General features: G+C 35.1%; 1 protein-coding gene across 3 annotated transcripts in view; it reads left to right on the top strand.

The window, feature by feature from the left end:
• Ythdc2 (YTH domain containing 2) overlaps nucleotides 1-25,720 on the top strand; it is a 93,175-nt gene that overhangs the window by 17,000 nt on the left and 50,455 nt on the right. For all 3 annotated transcript variants that reach the window (XM_023716500.1, XM_004632227.2, XM_023716501.1), the window contains 8 exons: nucleotides 3,541-3,707; nucleotides 5,154-5,256; nucleotides 6,237-6,393; nucleotides 9,898-10,005; nucleotides 12,663-12,811; nucleotides 13,627-13,762; nucleotides 19,819-19,945; nucleotides 20,143-20,208. In XM_023716500.1, the coding sequence (XP_023572268.1) occupies nucleotides 3,541-3,707; nucleotides 5,154-5,256; nucleotides 6,237-6,393; nucleotides 9,898-10,005; nucleotides 12,663-12,811; nucleotides 13,627-13,762; nucleotides 19,819-19,945; nucleotides 20,143-20,208 (1,013 nt within the window). The remainder of the gene's footprint in view (nucleotides 1-3,540; nucleotides 3,708-5,153; nucleotides 5,257-6,236; nucleotides 6,394-9,897; nucleotides 10,006-12,662; nucleotides 12,812-13,626; nucleotides 13,763-19,818; nucleotides 19,946-20,142; nucleotides 20,209-25,720) is intronic.

The raw sequence follows: 25,720 nt of genomic DNA, 5'->3' as shown, positions 1-25,720 counted from the left end.
TTTTTTGGGAGGACAGTTTCAATAATTAACACATTGCATACATTCTTCCTAGTGGTTAATTGCTGTACAAGTGAATTATTTATTTTGAATTTATTTTTAAAAACACTTATATATGTTGCAGATATGGGCTTGTTGTATATTAAACATTTAGAAAATAATTTCTGCAGATTTTCTGTTTGCTTTTTAGCTTTACTTATGATATCTTATTCAGTAGTTTCTACTTTCATTTAGTTGAAGCCCGAACCAGGTGGTGCCTGGGTTCAATCCTGGGAGTTGCATGCTGTGTCTGCCTTGGAACCCTGGTCACACTGTACTGGCCACCAAAACTGGATGTGCTGATGCATGCCTGTAATCCCAGTGCTGGGGAGGCCGAGACAGGAGAATCGTTACAAGTCTGAGCTACGTAGCAAGACCCTGTACCAAATAAATAAATAAAAGATTTTAAAAAAATTCATGAGAAATTTATTTTATCATAACACGTACAAATCTTACCTTTATGTCAGTATCTAGTCTTTTTTTTTGTATGTATTTGGTACAGGGTATCACTACGCAGCTCAGTCTCCTAATGATCCTTCTGTTTTCAGCTTCCCCAATGCTGGGATTACAGGTGTGTGCCACCACACCTAGTCTCAGTGGCTGGCTTAGCAAGCCCCAGGCTGGGGTTGGCATGGCCTGTGGTGCCAGAGATCGAACCCTGGTCTCCGTGCTTGCCTAAGCAGGTGCTTAGTCTGCTGAGCTGTCTTGCCGGCCCTTTAATACCTAGTATTTCAAACATAAATTTTATTTAATAATCCTTCCCCCCAATTTAAGATGCCATTTTTTAAAATCAGTTTTTATAGGTTTGTTTCAGGAAAATTTATTATGTATCTTTAATCTCATCTATTCCTGTACTAAGATCCTGTTCTTTATTTTAATAGTTTACAAAATGTAGTATATAAATTATTTATTATTGTCTGCTTTTTTGAGTGTTGTTCAGAGTTAGTTTGCAGTATATATTTGCAACTAATCCACTTCACTTCCAAAGGGTACTATACCTTGTTGTTTTTTATTTTTTATTTTTTTGATGGTACCAGGGATTCAACTCAGGACCTTGCACTCGCCAGGCAAGCACTTATTCCACTGAGCTATCTCCCTGGTCCCAGATTATGTATCTTATATAAAAATATAATTCTAGTTCTTTGTTCCTGTTCCTTATTATTCCTGTCATTCATTTCACTTATATACAGGCATATATATATATATATATATATATATATCCCCTTCCAACATAAGATATGTACATAAACCTAAGTAATCAAGTACATTGCTGTTGTTATTAGTTTGAACAAACTGTTGCCTGTTAGGTCAGTGAAGAGTAAGAAAAATAAATTTTAATTATAACTGTACTTAGGTTTTCTTGATGTTTTTCCTTCATGAAGATCTGAGTTCCTGGCCTGTATTATTTTTCATTTTCATTCTCTCTAAAGAGTTCTCTTTCATTTTCTCTTGAATATTTCTTGCTAAACAATTTGCTGGTAATAAATTCCATCAATTATCATTCATCTGAAAAGGTATTGCTACTTCCAGTTTTGAAGGATAGTTTTGCAAGGTGCAGAAATTCAGGTTGGTATTATATAGAATAATACATAAGGAGAAGTCTTACCTGTGTTGGAGAAGTCCAAAGTAATTATCTTTGTTCCTCCATAAGTAAGACATGTTTTTTCCTCTTTCATATCTTTTCATCATCTTTGACTTTTTGTAGTTTAAAATTACAGACTTTAAAAATAATTCTTGGTAGTTTTTACACATTTATGTTTTTGGATGCACTAGTTAAAAAGAATCCTAGATGCTAAGAAATAACTGAAAAGACTTTTTCACTCATTTAAAGAAATGCAAATCAAAATATATTTGTAAGCTATCGGACAGAAATTTAAAAAAATGATAATTCTGTATTTGTCAGGGTTTTGGCAAACAACCTTTCTTTGTTGATAAGGTTATAAATTGTATAAGATAATTTGATAATTTTTTTATCTAAATTAAACAAGTGTATACTCTGAACATTTTATTTATTTATTTTTTGTTTGTGTTTTCATGGGTTTTTGCTGTGTTGCTCACAGCAAGGCTGTCCTTGAACTCACTGTGTAGCTCAACCTGGCCTTGAATTCATGGCAATCCTCCTACCTCGGCCTTCTAAGTATTGGGGTACATACTTGGAACACTTCTGCTGCTAGTGATTTGTATCTTTGCAAATGCATGTTAAAACAGATGTTCACTACAGCATTTTATTTTTTTATTTTTTTATTTTTTTTGGCTGAACCGGGGATTGAACTCAGACCATTGTGCTTGCCAGGGAAGCACTTATTCTACCAAGTCATCTCCCTGGCTCCCAGCATTGTTTTTTGATAGCAACAAATCAAAAACATGAAAAATTGGAAATTATATAAATATTTGTGAATTTTTTTTTGTTAACTTACGGTACATATGTAAGGTGGACTATATAGCTGTTAAGTTGGTTATACAGATTTGGTATATTACATGAAAACTGGTAGTTACAAATTATAACAAGTGTAGTAGTCACTTTGAATAAAAATGTTTATATAAGTTCTGAATTGTATAAATTTTTCTTTATTGAAAATGTTCATAAGAAACCTTTAAAGTTAATCTTAAGGGGAATGCTTGTGAGGGTGGGTGTTTAAGATTTTTACTTTTTAATTTGAATGTTTAGAACTCTCGTATTTTTATTTAAAGTATTTGGAGTCCTAGGTTTATGGACTACTTTTGCTTTTCTTATGCTATTTAGTATTTAAAAAAAAAAGTAAAATTATGTCGTTTGATTTGCTTTATAATTTGGCCTTATAGAAAATTTATATAGACTTTAGAGAGAATTGATGTTTTTAAACTAGTGATTATTCTCCTTCAGGAATACAAAATGATTCTTTGTATATCCAGGTCTCCTTTTCTGTTTATTTTTTTTTTGGTGAGTGGAGGCATAGGGAATTGAATTCAGGACCTTGCACTTGCCAGCCTGGCACTGTGCCTGAGCTATATCCCTGGCTCTTCTTTTCTGTTTTTGAGACTTTCATAATCTTTTTCCTATAAGCCTTAAATTTTATTTTATTTTATTTTTTAATTTTTTTATTTTTTGCAGAACCGGGGATTAAACTCAGGCCCTTGCGCTTGCCAGGGAAGTGCATATTCCACCAAGCCATCTCCCTGACCCCTTAAATTTGATTTTAAGTATTTCTTGATATATTTGATTGTAGATATTTTAGCTTGTTTCCACTATGCACAAGATGTTTTAAAATTTTAGCTGATGATAACTGGTTATTTAAGAGTTTACACTTGGACATATTATTGAACTTTTTAAAGTTTTATTTATTTATTTATTTTTTGTGGTACCAGAGATTGAACTCAGGACACTACTCTTGCCAGGCAAGCGCTTATTCTACTGACCTATCTCCCTGCCCCTCTTAATTTGTTTTTTTTTTTTAAAGTTGGTTCACTTGGGCTTTTGAAGTATGTAAAATACTTATCATTTTATATTTTAAAACTTTTTTTCAGATTCCTCAGTTCCTTTTAGATGACTGTTTTAAAAATGGTATCCCTTGCCGTATATTTTGTACTCAGCCAAGACGATTAGCAGCTATTGCTGTGGCTGAAAGAGTTGCTGCAGAGAGAAGGGAAAGAATTGGTCAAACAATTGGATATCAGATTCGATTAGAAAGCAGGTAAAGATAGTCCTATATTTTTGTTATGCTTATAAAAGATGAAATTACATATATTTCATTAGAAGTATAGGATATGTTAGTTGAAATGCCAAATAATTGTTTTTTCTATATTGAGATGTTGAAATCATGTCTAAACTTAGTGAAATTTTCAAAGAAATTATTTATTTATTGGATACAGGGTCTCACTGTGGAGTTTGGACTCATAGTGATCCTCTTGTCTCAGCCTCACCAGTGCTGGGATAATAGGTGTGTGCCACCACTCCCAGTTCTAGGGCAGGCTGGCACAGTGCCAGCCAGGTTCGGGGACCAGTGCCAGCAGTGAGTGGTGTGCCCACATGGGATGTGGTACTGAGGATCGAACTTGGGACCCTGCACTTGCCAGGCAGGCACTTAGATCGCCAAACTGTCTCCCCAGCCACTTAGTAAAGTTTTGAATAAATGGTTTGAAAGAGTTTGGACTGAGATACAAATCCCATTTCTTTTTTAAAAATTAAAAAAAAAATTATTTATTTGCTATACAAGACCTATGCGGACTTGTAGGCTTTTCCTGTCTCAGCCTCCCCAGCACTGGTTTCATGATCAAGTACAAGTTATTTCACCTCACTGAGCTTCACTTTTCTCTATAAAAAGAGACTAATAAATGTGGAATCCAAATTTGTTGTGAGGTTCATAGGAAACAATGATTTTACTGAGCTTTAATGTCATTGGTGCACAAGTTGAATATCCTTTATCCAAAAATGTTTGAGACAAGACATGTATTAGATATTAGAGTTTTTCAGATTTGGGAATGCATTTTACTTGGTGAGCATTCTTAATCTGAAATGCTTTCAAGTCTGAAACTTTTTGAATGGGGGGGTGGGCGCTGGTGTGGCATGTGGTACCTGGGATTGAACTGTGGTCCCTGTGCTTTCCTATGCAGGCACTTTAGACTGCTGAGCTATCTCACCGGCCCCAAGATTTTCTTTTTTTTGTATTAAGGATGCTCAATCTCCTTTAGGGCTAGTGGTAGCTTCTTAATAAGAGTTCTAGTGTACATTAGTGTGTGTGTGTTTGTGTTTGTGTTTGTTTATTGTAGTGCTGGGATCCAACTTTGGGCATTACAAAAGCTAGGCAAGTGCTCTATTGCTCAGCTGTCTTCCCTGGTTTTTAATAGTGGTTAAAATATTGATTTCATTAATTATGTATTCTTTGCAAGTAAAATGTATTTAAAATGTTTTAAAAACTTTACTTTTTTTAACAAAATACATTAGTTAATAAAAAGGAACTAAAATAATACATTTGTGAGGTTATAAGTTACAAAATACAAACTTGTTAATTTTTGTTAATGAACTGTATATACCAGCAGTTATTATAGTAATACTTATTCAAACAAATATTTCCAGCATTTAAAATGATTATATTTTAATTACAGAAAAGATTTGTAATTGTTTTTTATTCTTTAAAAAGGGTTTCTCCAAAGACACTTCTGACATTTTGCACTAATGGGGTATTGCTTCGTACATTGATGGCAGGTGATAGTACACTGTCAACTGTGACACATGTTATTGTGGTAAGAATACTGATGAATTTGTCATATATAGCTCAGATTGTGTAGCACTTAAATACATAATTACATTTTTAAAACAGGGTAAAATGAGAGCTGAATATTATTTTGAAGAGGCTATTGTGGTTATGTTTTTAAAGTCATTATTAGAGATAAATATTTTGAGCACCTGCGTAGGCAGAGCATAAGTGCATCCTCAGTGTGCTGTTCTGGCCCTGCTTCCGGGGTGTACTAAGACTGGGCATGGTGGCGCATGCCTATAATCCCAGCGCTTTGGAGGCTGAAAACAGGAGAATCACTATGAGTCCAATCTATGTAGTGAGACCTTGTAGACCCTGTCCTAAATACATTTAAAAAAGATAAATATTTTATATTAAATAAGGTTGTTCTTAACATTGGTGTTATGGGAGAAATAAAGAAGCAGTAGTTTTAAAAATATGCTTTTCATATATGCAAATGAATTCTCCAGAAATAGTTTTATATCTGTGCTTGGTCACCTGATCTTTACTGTCATGTTTCCTATTTGTGAGGCTGTGCTAGTCATTCAACTTAATGATTTAGCTGCTAAGTTAGTTATCTCATGATAAAATAAGATAAATTGCTCTTATTAGAGAATTTTAAGCATCTGTATAAAGTTTTATAGGCTTTTAATAAGGTTTTGGAAACTTGCCCAAATTAAAGGATGTGCCTGAGCCCTGAAGCCAACAGAAGCCATTTAAATTGCTTTTGTTTCTATTTAAAAATGAGACTATTAATTTGGAATTTTTTATAGTTTATTTAGCTTTATATTTTGTGGGAAATACTTTATGATCTGAAATAAGTTGTTGAAATCTGATTGTTTCCAGATTATCCGTAATACAACAGTTTTACTAATATTGATTGACTTTGTCCACGTTTAATTTGAAGTCTAGCAGTACTATTATTTTAAAGACTTAAGCATCCATAATGTGTTTTGACTTTTGTGGTTTTATTTCTGTTTACTGTAGGATGAAGTTCATGAAAGGGATCGTTTTAGTGATTTTTTACTTACAAAGTTAAGAGATTTGTTGCAAAAGCACCCAACTTTGAAACTAATTCTTTCTAGTGCTGCTTTGGATGTAAATCTCTTTATAAGATATTTTGGAAGTTGCCCAGTGATACATAGTAAGTTAAATTATCACATTCCTTCTGTAATTTGTATGAAAAATACTTTGGAGTTTAATAGAAATTAGAATGTTCTAAAGCAGAGGACATCTGTTTTCTTTTTCTATGAGATAGGTATGTTATCTCTCTGTTTTTGACGTTTATTTTTTCATTTATAACTCTGGCATTATATAGTAAAGCCATCTCTCTAACCTTAAAAGAAATAGGTTTCACTTTGCCCTGATATTCTTCTATACAGCCTGTCCTGTAATGTCTTCCCTTTACTCTAGATTCCTTAGAAAACTCATCTGCATTCCCATATTTACATCTTATATACTTCTGAATACTTTTCACTTGATCTTAGCCTAAAGGCTGAGAAGTGATACTTCTGAATACTTTTTTTTTAATTTTTTTTTATTTATTTGAGAGAGAGAGAGAGAGAGAGAGAGAGAGAGAGAGAGTGTGTGGTGTGTGTGTGTGACCAGCTCAGCCCACCAGGGGGCGGGGCTGGCTGGCATGTGGTGCTGGGGGATCGAACCGCAGTCCCTGATGCTTTGCCAAGCTAGTTCCAAGTAGGTGCTTTAGACCACTGAGCCATCTCTCCAGCCCACTTCTGAATATTTTTGATACTTAACTTTTGCTTTTTTTTTTTTTTTTTTTTTTTTAAACTTTCTGCAAAGCTTTATTCCAGAGGGGCTCAGCTCCTAATACTTCCTCTTGGCAGAGATGTGTCCTTGGAGACCTTGAGCAGCTCCATGGCGCACCACTCATAGGGGACGAAGCTGCATACCTCCCGGATCATGTCCTGCACAAACTTAGTGTGTTTGGTGAGGTGTCCACAATGGCGGCTGTGTCTCGGTTTGCTCACATTCTTAGTCACCTTGTGGTCTTTGTTGAGGCCCATGGCCATGGGATAGCAGAGGGCTATGGCTACTCTTCTTAAATGGTTGCTGTGGTGGAAGTGTGTTCTTTAATAAAAACTGATAGTGCCATCATTAAATTTTTTTAAATTTCTCTTAAAAATTATAGAAGTTGTGTATGTATTTACTTTCATGAAATAATACAGATATTTCTCTAATGAAATACAGAGAAAAAGTTCATAGCTGTCCCTATCCTGTTTTTGTTTCATGAACTATGAATTTTAAAAGTTTTGTGTCTGTCTTATAAATATATATATATATATAACAAAGACGATCACATATCTAATGTTATTTATTATTTGCTCTTTTCCATTTTGGTTGCTCTGAATCTAGTTCATTATTGTTGTTAGGTATTTTAGTATTTTATAATACGGATATACTATGACTTATTCAACCACTCCTTTATTGTTGAGTAGCAGATTAGTTCTAGATTTGCCCTCTTTAGCAACCTGCAGTATAAGTACTTACGTCCTGTTATACTTTAATTTCTAGGGACAGATTTTTAAAAATGAAATTAAAAAATATATCATACTTTTTAATAGCTTTTGCCATTTTCCTTTTTCAAAAAGCTGACCTGATTTGTAGTTTTGAAAGGGGGGGGGCAGCTCATGTATGAAATTTTAGCAGGAATACTTTAACACTGGTCTAATTGCTAAGTCTAGTATTCAACTTTTAGGCAAAACATTGTACTTCAGTTTTCTGTATTATTTCTCATGATTGCCTTTTTTTTTTGAAATGCTCTAAGTTCCTATTCAGTTTTTACTTTTTTGGTTTACTAAGTAAATATGGGTATTTTCTAGTGTTTTTGTATTGATTAATTTTCTTTTTTGGTTCACTCTCCCTTTTTATTATATTTCTTTTTTCTTCCTTTTGTTTTGTTGCGCCCTGCTTACTATTGGGATCCATACTTCTTTCAAAGCTCTTATTTATGCTTTTGATTCTTTATCTTTTATACTGATACTGTACATTCTCCTTGTAATAGTTTCTTGGGTGACTAGACACATTAAATCTGTGCATCTGTTAATTGAAATATTTTTTGGGTACTCCATGTTTGGTATAAATTAAACCAAACCCTAACTTCTATTCATTCTGCTCTTCCTTTCAGCTTTCCTTGTTACTGCAGAGTAACATCCTTCTGACTATGCAAGACAGACATCCAAGAATTATATTTGACACTTCTTCTATTATCATACCTTCATATCCATTGTAATTCTAAATTCTGTGTGCTTTATCTCCTGTCTCAGGAATCTATCTACTTCTATTCATTTGTACTATCACTAGTCTTACTAAAATTATTGTCATCTGTTATCTGAGTTTTACCATAGTTTGTACCTGGCCTAGTTTCATTCTAACTGTATTCAATTTAATTAATTAGTTAATTAATTTTGGTGCTGGAAATCAAATTCACAGCTTCATGCTTGCCAGGCAGGCACTGCACCATAGAGCTATTTATAATCCCTGTCCCTTCTTGTTTTTGTTTTTGGCAGAACTGAGGATTGAACTCAGGCCCTGGTACTTGCCAGGGAAGTGCTTATTCCATTGAGCCATCTCCCTGGCCCTCCCTGACCCTTCTAGTTGTCTTTTCAATCCATTCTTACATCACAGCCAGAGTGTTCTCTGAAGTGAAATTCTGATGATGTTGAGCACTCTTCTGAGCTTAATTCTTTAAATGACCTTTATTTCAGAACAAAGTACTAAACTTCCAATGAGATACATATTTCTGCCTAATCCGGAAGTACAGTCCCTTCTTCACTCTTTGTTTCCACCCTTTTTAATATAGGTTAGTCTTTTAGTTTCTTCAACATACCATGCGTCTTTTCACCAAAGACTCTTCAAGATGGTTTTTCTTCACTGCGTACTCTTTTCGATGGAGCCTTGTCCAGTGGTGGTGGACTTGTGGGACATGTGCTGCAATGGGCGTACAGATCCCACTTTGTTGGCCTGCGTGCCAAGTTTTCCCAGCAGCTGAGAGTTGGATAACAGTTGTTTTTCTTAAACTAAGACCTCAGTATTCAGGTTTAATTGCAGTTTTGGCACTTTGTGATAAATAAGTGGATTTTGGGCACAGTTTGAGCACTTGGTTTATAAAAGGTTTGCCATCACTGTTCCTAGTTGTTTTGTTTATTTCTAGTTCTTTTTCCTCATTTTCTCAGTGAGTGTCCTTTTCTTACTGTAGTCAGATCTCTATTATATGAGGTCATAATGTCTTATACTTCTCTCTCATAGGACTTTTCACAACTTTTTTACATTTAGTTTGGATTATTGGTTAATATCTGTCTGCTGTGCTACTGTGCCACAAAGAGTAGTATGCAGTGCTCTTTCTGCTTGCCATTTGTATTCCTGGTGCATAATGTTATGCCAGCCACACAATAAGTAGCTAACAGTAGAAAAAAACAAACAAATGTACTGTTGTCTAAAGTGAAATTAGTTGTCAGTTATAGACATATCTATAAATAAAAATCATATTTAAACAATATTGAGAGAGTTACTTGAACTTTGGGAAGTGGATATTGCTATACCTTAGTTCATTAACTTGGTATTCTCATGTTTTTATGTGAACTATTTCTAAGATGCACATTGACTTTTAAAAATTTCTGTTATTTAGTACAGGGAAGACCATTTGAAGTAAAGGAAATGTTTCTGGAAGATATTTTGAGAAGTACTGGATATACAAACAAAGAAATGTTAAAGTATAAAAAGGAAAAACAACGAGGTAAGTTTTTTAATTGAAGAAATAAAAAAACTATTAAAAATGACTTTCTGTTTTGAGTCAGACCTGGCACAGTTAAGTGCAGTGATCATTTCATTGAATGCAGTTGTAGACAAAATGTCTTATTGCTGCAATAGTTCACCTTTTTAGTGTTTTACAACTATGTTGTTTTCCAAAGCTACTCCTACCTCACCATGAGGCTTTATGGATTATGTATTATAAACGTTCTATATGAGACAGACTACTGTGTTTCTTCTCATTTATTAGAAGTTAAGTAGAAAAACTAATTTTAATACTCCCCGATCCCCCAAAATAAAAATATCTTTCTGAAGTATTTCAACTTTGTGTTATGGAGGTACAAGGACACTAGAATGTTTGTATCTTGCATATAATTATATAAAATTATGTTTGAATATTGTCCCACACATATCTCTGGTTTATATTTACATGTTGTAATCTGTGGAGAACAATTGAAAGTCACTACCAGAATTGATGGATGGGGTTGAGTATGTCTGTATCTAAAGTATCAACTTATGGAAATAAATAAAAGACTATAAGTTGGTTGCCTATATCATATCTCATAGATGGTAGGAAGAAGTGGGTGAGAGGGAGAAGGAAAAAAAGGTGGGTGAGAGGGAGGAGGAAATAGCACATGAGCAGTAATAAGCTTATCTTAACCCAAAATCTTGAAGTTTTCAAATCTTGATATTGCTATGGGGTTGCATCTGTACTTTGAATTTAATGTTGTTTGCCCTTTTATACCATATTATAGCTTTTGAATTATGATTTAGATTCTGTGCTTTATTTTTAGCTGTATTATTCATGGTAGACTTGTCTTCAAGCTTTTTTAAAATTTTTTATTAATTTTATTGAGAAACAAATAGCAATGAGAGTTTCAAAACCTATTAGGACAGTTTCAATAATTAATGCATTGCATATTGTTGCCTTTGTAGTGGTTATTCATAGTACAAAATGCAGACATGATATCCTGTCCAAACACTATTAGTACAAATCTTTCTTCTCATTGAATTAAGAGAAAGTAGCTGTATATCTGTCCTATTTTGTACATACAGATACAAAATGGTCCTTCATTTATATCCCCTTTTTTGTTTAGTTTTGTCAGAGCTGGATATTCCATTGCCATTTAAATATTGTAGGTACATGAACTCAGCAAAATAATCCAATATAGTTCAGTAGTGCATAATAGTAGTGGGTTATCCGCAGAACTGGCAATGTCAGGCCTTTTACAGCTCAGCATATTAATATGACTTTACATTTTATACCTCATTTTTATACTTTTCTGCTGGATTGTTAAGACCAAGATAAAGCAAGACCTAAATAACAAGAAATGTAACTTTTATATTTGATGAGGTTAGTCCAATCCCCTCAGGATTTACCCTGAAACCCTGTACCACAGTTTGTAGATCCTTTGTCAGTGTTAGCCATGTGGATGAGTCAGGGCTATTGCTTGACCAATTTGCACTCTGTGAAAATCTGAGAGAATATTTTTTCTCCATGTGACTCTCCTTAGGCACACTCTACATCATCATTCATTTTCCTCTGTGGCCCCATAATCTCCTTGATCAGAAAATTTGGGAGATCACTGAGTTATAGGATGTTACAGTGCAGGTTCTCTTATGTCCTTAGTCCTTAATGACCTTGAAAGGCTAGGGCCAAAATGTTGGCTGTCTTTGCAGCCCTTCTTTTTCTCTAATTTTTGGTCTGTAAACTTAAATTGTTAACCCTCCAGAGGAGAACCTTAATGATATTATTACCCTATTAACATAAAACATTTAGTCTTTTTTTTTTTTTTTTGCAGAACTGGGGATTGAACTCAGGCCCTTGTGCTTGCCAGGCAAGCACTTATTCTACTAACCTATCTGCCCAACCCCTTGCCTTCATGCTTTAACTTCTTTATTTTTTATGACTTTGGACAAATTTCTTAACTCCTTAGAACTCTCCTTTTGAAAAATATAATTAATAAGGCCAATTTCACTGCACAGTGCTGAACCACTTATATTTAAATTGTGAAACTCCTAGGTCTTGAACCTTTTGAGACTTTTGAAATATATCTAGTATCTCAATCAGTGAGCAAGGTGATACAAGTTTCTAAGTAATTTTCTGTGAAGTGCTGTACAAATGTTAGATTAAAACACTAAGTTTAATAGTGATAAAAGTATTTTTGGGCCAGTGAGATAGCTCAGCAGACTAAGTGTCTGCTTTGGCAAGCACAGAGACCAGGGTTCCATCCTTGGTCCTGTGTGCCCCGCTGGCCCCACCCCCAGGGCACACTGAGCCAGTGATAGCGTCTGGTCGTGGTGGCGCACACCTGTAATCCTGGAGCTAGGGAGGCTTAGAACAGGAGGAGGATCACCATGAGTCCAATCTGCATAGTGAGACCCTGTACCAAAAACACAAATGAAAAAAAAAAAATTCTTGATTCTGGACTTAACTTCTTACCAATAGACAAATAGATGTTTTGAAGCAATTCCATGTGTCCTTGTAGTTTGTCATACCATGTTTTATTAAATATTCTTAATAGTTTGAAAAAGTAGCCACAGAATTAAATCAATTTTTATGTGATACCAGATTCACTAAATTTTTTTTCAAAGAATACATTTAAAAAGGAATTTTCTACTTGTTTTTCTTTGGTAACTTAGAAGAAAAGCAGCAAACCACGCTTACAGAATGGTATTCAGCTCAAGATAATACTTTCAAGCCTGAATCTCAGAGACAGAGAACTGTTCCAAATGTGACTGAAGAGTATGACTTACTGGATGATGGGGGTGATGCTGTCTTTAGCCAGTTGGTAAGATGTTATTGGTTTCACAGTGCTATTTTGAGTAATAATTATATAGGTTAATTTAGAACCACTTTTCTTTTCTTTCTTTCTTTTTTTGCATGCTGGGGATCAGACCCAGAGCCTTCTACATGCTAAACAGACACTGTACAACTAAACTGTATTCCTAACCTTGAATTTCCTTTTTAGAAAATAATTTTACTGTTTTGAACGCAAAGTTACAAGCAGAGCTATTTAAATTTTTTTCACTAGTGTGTAAAGTTTAATGTATCTGTATAAACTACCTGAGTTCTAAAAATATTTTAAAATAATATTTTAGTATAGGGAAGATCTGTCTGAGTCAGTGAACAACATTTTCATCATATAAATTAGTGATTCTTAAGCTTTAGCTGCACTTTATATCACTCAAAGGGCTTTTAAAGCCCTGTGGAATCAGGTCACTTGTCAGCAGGGATTCTGATGTATTTGATCTGGGGTGGGAGCTGGTATAATGTTAAAAGAGTGATGCCTTTTCTGATTTGTAGCTGGAAAAAGGAATAACTGGTATATAGGTATACTTAGTGATAGTGTATCAATCAAAAACAGTGTTGTGAACAGATCATATTATTTTATTGATAAAATCATTCTTAGGTAAAAGATGAATATGAGAATGAGACACAGTATTATAATTTTCTAAGATGAGATGAGAAACCTTTGCTATATATCATATTGTGCATTAATATATGGTTAGTAGTTCTTATGGCTGCTATGGTCATCTTTATATTCTTTGCAAGAAAAAGTTAAGCTGTTCAGTAACTTATAATTTTTTACTTTTTTTTTTAAAGTCAGAAAAAGATGTGAATTGTCTTGAACCATGGCTAATAAAGGAGATGGATACTTGTCTTTCTGACATATGGCTGCATAAAGATGTTGATGCCTTTGCTCAGGTCTTCCACCTTATTTTAACTGAAAATGTTAGTGGTATGTTCTTTTGAATTTTTAAATTACTCATACAATTATTTATAATAAAAAATCTATTGAATTCAAGTATATGCATTATCTTTTTGTTCACAACCAATAATTTATTGTTTTGGAGTACTTTAATTCAAATGTACAAATGTTATGACTTGTATTTATATGTCTCCCCAAAGTCTTATGCATTCATAGATGGTGGGAATTTTCTGGCTGGTTGTAGAGTATGTAATACTGGGACTAAGTGTGGTTTAGCATAGTTCTCGGTGTAAATAATGGAAGCCCTACTCTGCGTGTGGGTGGTGCCAATCAGTTGGCTTATAGCTTGGATGGAATATAAAGGGAGATAGGGAAGGCTTACTCTTGCTGCTTTCTGCCTGCCACATCATGAGTGGTTCCTGTCTGTTATGCCCGTCTCTCATGCTGTTTTGTCCTGGAGCTAGCTGACTATGGACTGAAACCTCCATATATTGTGAGCTGAAAAAAACCTTTCCCTCTTTTAACTTGTAGGTGTTGGGTATGTTGTCCCAGCATTGAAAAGTAACGAAGATAACAAATGAGTATCTTTTTAGCATATCATAATAAAATCATTGGGTATTAACATTTAGAGATTCTTGAGCTACTGTCTCCAGAGCAGTTTCATGAGGTGTGTATCTACATGGTAGTTATTTACAGAGATGCTTTTATATATGTTGTATACATACATATACTCTCATCTCCACACCTTACCCACTGGGAAATCTTTTTTTTTCCTTTATTTATTTGTTACAGGGTCATGCTATACAATTTAGACTTGTAGTGATTCTCCTGTGTCAGCCTCCCCAATGCTGGGATTGCAGGCATACACCACCATGCCCAGTTCTGGGGATGGCACGGCATGTGGTACTAAGGATTGAACTTGTATGCTTGTGCTTGTCAGGCAGGCGCTTAGACTGCTGAGCTATCTTCCCAGCCCTAGGAAGTCATTTTTGCTGGCCTCAAAGAGATTTGTTATTTCAACAGAAGGAAGAAGAAAAATGGATAATCATTTTTGCTTTAAGTTATTAATTTAGTAAATGAAAACATTTAGTATATTTTTAGTTATATGTTATCAAGTTTTGATTCACAAGTACCTGCTTTATGTCATGTTATGTTTTTGCGAATGAGATGTCTTCCTTTTAGTAGTTGATTATGATAGATATTGGTAACCAGAGGCAGATTTCAGAACTCTGTAGACTTCTAGGCAAAAGGCCAAATGTAGGGGCCGGGGAGATAGCTCAGTAGAATAAGTGCTTCCTTGGCAAGCACAAGGATCTGAATTCAATCCCTGGTTCAGCCAAAAAATTAAAAAAAAATAAAAAAAAATAATAATAGGAAAGTTTTGGGGCCAGGGAGATGGCTCAGTAGAGTAAGCGCTTCCCTGGCAAGTGCAAGGACCTGAGTTCAATCCTCCGGTTCCGCAAAAAAAAAAAAGGCCAAATGTGTCATCATGGAGAAATCTGTAGAGGAAAGGATTTAGAAGTCAAGTAGTTTATCCCTTCAACTAAAACCCTTCAGCATTATTGTCATAATTATTATTGGTTTTCTTTTTGAAACATTTTCTTTTAGTCAACGTCTCATTTTCATACTTGGCTTCTTTTTGTTTCTCTGGCTATAATTTTTTGGTTTCATTGGTAAGATCTTTGCTTTTTGTTTTCTGATCTCCAAAAATAAAATATCTCACCCCCAATTCTTAGACCTTATTTCTATTTACATTTATTATTTACATGGATCTTAACTGAGTCATGGCTTTAAATATTTTAAATGATCCCTCATTTTTTGTTCCCAGTCTTTCTCAGTGACTTTAGTACACTTGATCACTTGACATTGTATTTAGATGTCTATTAGGTTCACAAAAGTCTTTGTGTCTCAAGTAATAACTTTTAATCCTGTTACCACCTCCTTCCCTCCAAGCCTGCTCTTTCCTTCATATTTTTTCAGAAAATGATCATCTGCTCACTACTTTTCTTAGACCAGAAAGCATACTTTAAGTCATCCTTAGCTTGGCTCTCACACTCTATATTGGTAAATCCTATTAACTTTACCCTTTATAATAAATCCTGAATGTAACCACATGCCACATTTCTGGAATATTACAGTAGCCTGATAACTACTTCTGTTCTTAAGTTAGTATATTCTGTGTTCCATAGAACAATCAGATTAGTCATTTCAAAAAAATTGTTCTGGCCTGTTTTCAATTCTTCCATGCTTCGGACAATATTGTGAATAAAAATCAAGTCTTTTTTTTTTTTTAATCTCAATTTCTGTTCAGAGCATACCTGTCGTCTTATCCTTTTTTTTTTTTTTTCTTGTATATTGACATAGTCCCATCTTTTTGCCTTTGTTTTGTTGTTTTTTATGCCTGGAATGGTGTCCACATTTGGGCATATGACTCATTGCCGTCTTCATTTCATTTAAGGCATGGCTTAGATATTGCCTTCTCAGAGAAGCCTTTTCTAATCACTAAAATTTGTTTCACCACTTTCTCACTGTTTCTCCTTACCTTGCTTTGTTCTTTATTTACTTTCATTCCTTGATAGCATATATTTTAAATTTTTGTTCTCTGTCTTATCCACTAGCTTGTTAATTACATGAGGGCAGAAACCTTGTCTGGTTTACTCATATTGAGGTCCCCAGAGGTTCATAGTAAGTACTCAAAAAATATTTATTTAATAACAATTTTATTTAAGCATCTTTACTAAATGATAATCCATTTGAACATGTTTAGTGACAGGAAGCTCACTAACTTTGTGAATGGCTTTCTTTTAAATTTTGATTGTTTAAATTGCTAATTTAGGGCTGGGGATGTTGCTTTGTGGCCTAAGTGCCTGCAAGCACAGGGTCCTGAGTTTGATCCCAGTACTGCTGGTGTGATAATGAAAACTTAGTGTATTCATTCCTGACAAATTTTCAGGTATGTGAAGATAGTTATTCCATTGTGTTTTTTGAGCTGTTTGTATCACTTTACCTGGTCTTATTTAACATAACTTAGTATATAGTCCTCCCCTGTCTTGTTCCGTCTTCATTTGGGTATGTTTTGCCTGAGATGGGCTTATACTTATGAGCCTCCTGCTTCAGCCTCCCAGAGTACTAGGATTACAGGTGTGTGCTACCACAACTGACCCATGTATTCCTTATAAAGTTTATTTTATAGATTTGACCCATTGTGTCTTTTAGAAGCTCTTTTAAAAAAGTTTTGTTTTTAATACTAATTAAATTTAATATTCAAGTGATTAATCAATTGAATTATTTTTTAATTGATTTGCATGTTGAGAAGTAATTTTTTTGTATTTGGAAATGTTGTTATTTCTAGTTTTATTTTTCCATTGAAAGATGAAATTTACTCTAGCAATTTTTAAGAGATTCAGCATCCAAAACATTTTATTTGCTTATAATATTTAAACATTTTAAGTGTCTAAATATCGTCTTTGGTTCTCCTAGATGTTACTTAATAGATTGCTTAGTAATGGTCATCTAGGCTTCTCCTTCTATACATAGTTTATATATTTCCTTAAATCCATTGCTTTAATGTCATAGTCATATGAAATAAACCAAAGGTGTTATTGTTGTTCTCTGATTTATGTACTTCTCATGTTTTTATTTTTAAAATCTCAACTCTTAATGGACTGAGAGTTGGAAATACTTCATGTAATCTAAGAAACTGTGGTCTTTATAGATTTCTTTGTTGGTACCAACATTTTTCTCATGTGATCTTATAGAAGCAGCTAATAGTAAGGCTAGATACAGTTTATTGCCACTTCACAGATGATTTCAAAATTCAGCAGCCTTAGGCAGTTATTATCTCATATAGTTTCTGAGAATTAAGAATGAAGAAGGGATTTGGTGATTAAGCTGGCTTCTATTCTCTCATGAGGTCCATTTAACATATTGATGAGGGTTGTAACCTTCTGAAGGTTTGAGTGGGTGGATGATCTGCTTTTAAGAAGGTTCACTCACATGGCTAGTGGCAGGAGGCTTTAGTTTGTTTCAGGCTATTGCCAGAAGGCCTGGTTTTTGCCATTGGGGTCTTTCCATAGAGTTGTTTTATTATACCAAGATGTGGCACCTGGTTTCTCTTGAGAGTAATAGCACAGTGGCTAGCTGTACTTTTTTTTTGTTCCTCTTTTTTTCTTTTATTGGCGGAACTGGGGAGTGAACTCAGGCCCTTGCACTTGCCAGGCAAGCGCTTATTCTACTGAGCTATCTTCCTGGCCCCTAGCTGTGCTTTCAAAAATGAAAAAGCAACATGCTGTAAAAAATAAAAATACATGTCATTATACATTTGTCTAACCTCATAGACTATATAACACTAAGAGTGAACCATAATAAAATCTGAAATTTGCAGTGATGTCAGTCTAGGTTTATCACTTGTAACAAATGCACCACTCTTTTGGCTAATAAGGGAGGCCATATATTGTTGGGACAGAGTATATGGAATATCTCTTTATGTTCCTCTCAGTTTTGTATTGAATATACAACTGCTGTAAAATCCTAAAAAAAAAAAAAAAAGCCTTATAATTATCTTATAAGTTCGTTCCTTGGGGCTGGCAAGATAGGTCAGCAGACCAAGCGCCTTCTTAGGCAAGTGCAGGGACCAGAGTTCCATTCCTGGTACTGCATGCCATGCTGGCCCTGCCTCAGGCGCACTCAGCCAGCGAGAAAGTCCAGATATGGTGACATACGCCTGTAATCCCAGCAATGGGGAGGCTGAGAACAGGAGGATCACTAGGAGTCCTGACTGCATAGTAAGACCTTGTACAAAAGTACATAAATTAAAAAAAAAGTTCCCTCCTCACTTTTGAAACCACTGATGGATAATAATAGCTGGTACGTGTTTTAAAGTGTTATTAAATTATGAGGGTAATTGGGTATACTGTATATAGACAATTAAGTTTTTTCCTTTGTAATTGCCTTAAATTTTACACTAAGGTTTTTTTCTCCAATGATAAATTCTTGGTAAAATTACCAATTCTGTAAATTAAGCGAATTAGTGCTGAGCAATTATATATTAACTACTTGAGAAATACATTCTAGGAAGGAACTTAAACAGAATTTATTTTTCTGTGAAGGACTTTTGTAAGAAGTAAAGTTTGTGCTGGTGTTTTTCCTTGCTGTGCTTTAGAAATAGTTTGTTCCCACCAAAATTCCTTTGTTCCAAACTTGTTTTTGTTGAGAGATGTTAGAAATTTTAAAACGTGGTTGAGTCTGTAGGAGGATTTTATTCCTTTTCCAGAAGGGTGTGAGTTGCTCCCATAAAGTAGGATTGGTTACCACTAGAGTGAATTATTATAAAGGGAGGCTAGCCCACATGCTTGGCTTCTTTTGCATGTACCCACCTACCCTTCTCTGCTGTGAGTGAAACTGAGCAAATGCTGGTGCCATGCTTTTGGACCTTAGATACTGTGACCTAACTAACCAGCTTTCCTTTACAGGTCTCCCAGACTCCAGTTACAGTAGCCAGTCTAAAGCAAAAGAAAGCAGACTAAAACATATACATTAAGCATTTTGGAAGACTGTAGCATAGAATAATGTGGGATAAAAAGAAATTTGCTCAAAAATTTTAAAGATTTACTGGTTACTGGTGAAAATGAACTTTTTAATATCTTGTCATTTGGTGATCAAGGTGTGGATTTAAGGAGATTTAGAAGGGTTCTGAAACTTGGTAGCTTTACTATTTTAATTACATAGGTGAATTTAAAGTTTTCACAACCATCTTTTTCCTGCTTTCCAATTAACAAAGTCTGTTTGATCTGTTTATAAAAGGACATATCAATAACTGATTTCCTTGAATAATCTAAGGGTTATACAATGTTGAGTGAAGTGGAGCAGCAAGTTCCAGGTTAATTGGATAGCCACTTCTGCCATTTAAATTTTATAAAAAAATAGTTTTAAATAATTTGGACGGGCTGGGGAGATGGCTCAGTGGAATAAGCGCTTCCCTGGCAAGTTCAAGAGCCTGAGTTCAATCCCTGGTTTCGAAAAAAAAAAAAAAGATATTGGATATTTAACAGGTTTTTTTTTTTTTTTTTTCTTTTTTCCTCTTTTAGTTGATTACAGACATAGTGAAACCAGTGCAACAGCTCTGATGGTTGCTGCAGGACGAGGCTTTGCAAGTCAAGTAGAGCAGTTAATTAGTATGGGAGCCAATGTCCATAGTAAAGCATCAAATGGCTGGTAATTTTAGATGCATCCATTTTTTGTGTATCTTTACATATCTTTTGAATTCTTGTATTTACTTTTATATTTAAAAACTATTATGTAATAATTGTTGGTGGATCTCTATTTTAATGGGTAAATAATTTCAATGGCTAGTTTTATAATTTTGTGAGCAAATTATTTTTTCTTAGTCTGTTATCTTTGAATTTTGGCAGGATGGCCTTAGATTGGGCTAAACACTTTGGGCAGACTGAAATTGTGGATCTTCTAGAGTCTTACAGGTAAATCCTTAGTATTTTAAATTAATATTATTTTCTTAGAGTCTAGCTATATAAATCATGGAATATGTAAAATTAGGCTATTAATAGTCTTTTGTTCAGGGATTATTTTTTGTAGTTAGAAGAAAATTTTCTTTTGATTTTTTAGATTAACATCTGTTGTTTTAATGTTTTTTTCCCATTATTTTGAAAAATGAAAAGGGAATTTGAAGTTAAACATGGTAGATACAAGACTGTATTTATCTTTGCATTTCCCCAAAACCTCATTAAATGATGATAAAGGAACATGAAAGTTTTAAACCAACAAAGAGAGTAAAGAGGACATTCTTTCTGATTGATGCTAATGCATTTAACTGATAACTGATAGAATAACTGATAGAAGATATTAATGCATTTTTGTATGATAGGTAGCTGATTAATAAGTGGCAGTGGACTTAGCAGAATAAAGAAAACAGTGCTAATAAAACAAGCTCACACTAATTTTAAAACTTTTGATTCTCATGCATTTCCCTTTATATGATGCAATGAAAGAAGGGCAAAAACCAAGACCAAAACCAAAAATCCAGAAAACAATTGTGACATGGATTTAGAGCCTGACATTACCTTCTTCCATGCCATCAGATGATATCTCTTTTCTGTCTTGGTAGGCTATAGGAAATTTATTTTAAAACTTGAGCCCACAGATACTTTTGATTTTATATTATTAAAAAATACCTGTAGGTAGGATAGCTAAGATAATTATACTGCTGATTTCTATTGGTTTATTGAAAGGAACAATAAATGCTTAATTTTTTTTTTTACCAATTTGGCATACTTAAATCTGGTAACCTGAACAACTAATTTGAATACAATAATATATAGTATAACAACCATTGTTGAATTCCTGTCATCTTGTTTTGTGAATTTCTGCATCATTTCTAATTTTTTAAAATTATTTTTAAAAAGATACAATTTTTTTATCCTCTTTAAAATTAAAAAGAATTAAAAGAAATAGCTATAGATTCTTTGAACTTGGGTTTACTTCCTACAGTCAGAAAGTAGGGATGAGTTTATCAAATAATGAAGAGTGAAAGTCCATAGATTAAGAGTTGAAATGCCACCCAGTTCTTCCCAGTGCAATCTGCTGTCACTTTTTCCTGTTTGAAATTTTTGCTCTTTGGCAGAAAACTTGATAATTTTTTCCTGGAAAAATAGATCAAATTGTAGAGAAATGGTTTAGAGTTATAGGAGGTTTTGTTGTTGTTGTTTTTAAAGATAGGGTCTTGCTATGCAATTCAGGCTGGTCTTGAACCCACTGTAGAGCTGAGGTAGGCCTCAAACTCAAGGTGGTACTCCTGTCCAAACCTATTTTTTTTTTTTTTTTTAGGGAAGGGTCTATAGGGTGTCCAGTTTCTCACTACTAGGTCAGACTCGTAGGGATCCGCCCTTTTACAGCCTCCCAAGAGCTGGGATTACAGGCATGCACCACCATGCCCAGTCTCAGTCTCCATCTCAGCATGCCCTGGGGGCAGGGCCAGCACTCCATGCCTGAGGATGAACCCCATCTGCTGAGCTATTTGGCCAGCCCTGTGCCAACCCCTGGAGTGCTGTGATTACAGGTGTGCACCGTCACCTGCTTCTTAAATGAAATGATCATTAAACCAGATCACTTAACAGTCCCCACCTGTGTACTCAGTACTTTGGTACTTTTCTCCCTAAAAAGGAAGAACTGCCAAGGGTTGATCATTAGATCAACAGAGAATTTTGGAACTTGGATGAAACTAAGCATCAGTGGCTAGAAGAAACTTGACCAATACAAAAAGCCATAAATCTTATTTCATGTGCATGAAGCCTACTCTAATTTACCCAATCTCGTTTTGCAACCTATCTCCCTGCATTGTCCTTAAGCCGTTCTTTTTTTTTCTTTTGCCTGTAGAATGTGCCACTCTGCAATATATTATATACACTGTTGGTTTACTGTTTTTATTTTTCTTCTCTCCAGCAGTGTTTAGACACTTCTTATGTCTTTTGTTCAAGAACTGTTGTAACCTAAAAATCAAAAACCAGACTCAAACTTAAAAGCGCTTTATTTAGCTGAGCTCAGTGGCTGCACATACTCTCTACTCCAAGTATGTGCGCGCTTAGTCTAGGTGAGGCACAGTTTTTAAAGGGAAAAACCACAAGATTAGGGGGAGGAGGGGGTATTTTACAAAGCTTATTTTGAGTTAGTCATGACCGAGGGTTAACTCTTTGTTCCCATAGATGAGGTCAAATTTTGCAAACCCTACAGAAATATGTCCCTATTTGGCTTAGGCATTGTTTATGTTCTGGTAGTCAGAAGGACATCAGATGACACTTTCACCCATTTTCAAGTTATCTGTTTGTTCCCATAGGAAGGACAGTTTAACTCATTTTGCATAATGTTGAGGAACATTTCTTATCTTCTCTCTGAATGCTGAGAAACACTTTCTTTAAACAGTCACATTCTTCAGGGAATGCATGGGTGGGGAGGTTTTACAAAACAAATCAAGGTTTTACAAAATGGAAGTTAAAAAGCTTGTTACAAGATGGAGTTTTAAGTTGTCAGCTTATACCAAATAGTCCTTGTTAATAAAGTTACTGTGGAAACATACAGTTACAAAATTGGAATCAATTGCACAGGTTATAACAAGAATAGTACCTGGTTGTAGTAGATAATTAGTACATATTTATTGCATGACTATATATAAATATGATAGCATAAAATTTCAGAATATTTTTGAGATAAAGTTGAGAAAATTGTTTACAAAGTACAAGAGAGGGAAAATTGTAGAAGAGAATATGAAAAAGTTTACTTTCTATGTATCTTATCAGGAAATGTTTAGAGAAGGTAAAATGGGAAAGGGATAAAGATATTTTTCACAAAAACATAAGTCCAACACACAGAATAACCCAGAAAAATATAGTGTATCTAGTAGAAGGTTTAGGTGAAAGGAATCTGTCTATACCAATAGATACTGGTACAAAAGGAGCCTTATGACAGCTGTCTAGCAGACCCCCTCCCCCCAGTCCCATTGGAACAGCAACCTTAGTTTCAGGAGGTAAATCTTTGTGAGAAAAAAACAAGTACCTAATATTCTTAAGTATACTAAAAAGCTTTTCAAGTCTTTTGGTACATTTCAGAAGAATTAGTGATATATTCACAGAAAACTAAGCAAACAGAGATTGAACAGTATTTACCTAGGAAAATTAAAAAAAAAAAAAAACATAGAAGGAGATATAATCATAGTTCACAGTTGTCTTGTTTGATTTTGGTCTTTTTTTATTTTACTGTATTTATTTGGTTGAATTGTTTTTTAGGGGAGGTTTATTTTTCTATTGTTATTTATGGTGCTGAGGACCAAACCCAAGGCTTCCAGCTTGCTAGGCAAGCATTCAGCCACTGAGCCAAATCCTTAGCCCCCATAGTTCATGGTTTAGCTCAACATTATATAATGTTTACTATGTCATATTAAAATAAAAGCTGAATGAAGATTTAACAAAAATAGTGGGATTTGAAGGGGGGAAGATGTTTATGGAAGCAGAGATGGTAACCTCAGTTTTCTTTAGTTGGGGGTACACAGATAATGACTACATTTTTAAAAAGTCCAGAAGATAAATGTTGCATAGAAATAATACCAGTTAATAAAAAATGGATTAAACAATTTCAAAAGCTACTAACTAATGTGACTATCTATAGGTTTTGTTACCACTTTTATAAAATTATTAAGGCTATAAATATGTATTATGTTAATTTCATTTTTTTAATTTTTAGAATTAATGGGGGCTGGGGAGATAGCTCAGTTGGTTAAGTGCTTGTATGGCAAGCACAGGGTCCTAAGTTCAATTCCTGGTCTTGCAAAAAAGAAAAAAGAATTAGTATATATTTGCAGTACATAATGGTTACATCTATAATGGAGAGTTTGTACTTGTACATAATACACCTTAATTCTTTCTTCCTCTTCCTCTCATCTCTGCCTGCTCTTTCCAACTCTTTATCCCTTTCCCATTTGAAAAATCTCTACTTCTAGTTTTCTCTTCAGTTCTCTTTTTTAAAAAAGGGAAAATTCAGGAGGGCAGTGTGGATACTGTATGTATCTTACAAAACTGATCTATTTGTCTTTCTTTTTAAAATATTGCCAGGAATTGAACCCAAGAACCCAGGACCGTGTTTGTGTACACTTGGCAAGCCCAACATTAAGCTACATCTTTTGCCCTAATTATTTTTCATTAGAGATTTTAAATAAGTTTAGGTTAGCTACTTAGACTAGTTATATAGATTTTAAAAAAATATGTAAAAGTTTTAATATATTGTAGAATACATTTGAGGGCTTTTATTTGTTGTCAGCCTATGAGAGTCCTCTCAAAAATGGATTCTGAAGTTAAAATACAGTAATTCATCTACTGCTCAAGAACATATAAAATGTTTTGAGCTGAGCTTTTGTACTTCTATAGATGGAGTCTCAGACATTATAAGAAGTTTGTGAAGTTATATATGTCATTTTGATTTCATTGATACTTTAGGTTAGAGAGTCTCAAAATTCTTAGTGCATGCAACTATTCTGATACAGTTGTTTAATTGTTGTTTTAATAGTAGTACCCAAGGGCCAGGGATATAGCTCAGTGGTACAGTGCCTGCTTGACAAGCGCAAGGTTGTGAGTTCGATTCCTGGTACCAAAAAAATAAAAGTAGAGACCCAGTCCTAGCCCAGGTCCGGTGAGTGTGTGGGAGAGCTTCCTACTACCTTGTGCCAGCCTACCAAATACCGGTCCCAGCCCAGGTGCGGTGTGGGCAAGACCCTTTCCTACCCCCTTAGGACGCCCCCCACCACTCCGCAGCACCTCCCCTACCGCACCCGCCGAGTAGGAATTTCTGCCGTGTTCCGGGAACCCCCAGACCCAGTCCTAGCCCAGGTCCAGTGAGTGTGTGGGAGAGCTTCCTGCTACCCTGTGCTAGTAGGACCAGTCCCAGCCCAGGCGCAGCTTGGGCCAGACCCTCTCCCACCCACTTGGTACACCCCCCCAACTCTGTAGCACCTCCCCCACCCTGCCCGACGAGTAGGAATTTCTGCTGCGTTCTGGGAACACCCAGACCCAATTTTAGCCCAGACCCAGTGTGACGGAGAGCTTCCTCTCCCCCCTACTGCACCTTGCCCCCTCCAGGCACAGCTCAGGCCTGGCATGCATGCCTGGGGTGTAACCCTGCAACTGCAATCCCTGCAGAGAGTGTAGAGGATAGATCCACCCAGCTAGTCCCGGAGTAGAACATCTGGCAACAGGGGCACAACAGGTTCACCCTCAAGGGCAGCAACGGGAAGGAGCTGAGCACAGCAGCCAGACCCAAGCCAGGCACAGCTGGAAAAGTCCAAACTTTGTAGAGCTTCACCTGAACTTCAGTACGTGCGAAGGTTATAACTACAACAAAGATCTACAACAAAGGTCAGAAGACAGTGCTACACAAAATGACGAGAAGGAACAAAATGCAACCTCAGAACCCAAGCCCACCCGTAACAAGTGC

This window comes from Octodon degus, unplaced genomic scaffold, assembly GCF_000260255.1.
Source record: "Octodon degus isolate 3935 unplaced genomic scaffold, OctDeg1.0 scaffold00048, whole genome shotgun sequence".
Classification (NCBI taxonomy): domain Eukaryota; kingdom Metazoa; phylum Chordata; class Mammalia; order Rodentia; family Octodontidae; genus Octodon; species Octodon degus.
The sequence above is the reverse complement of the archived record's forward strand: the minus strand, read 5'-3'. Positions and strand labels throughout refer to the sequence as shown.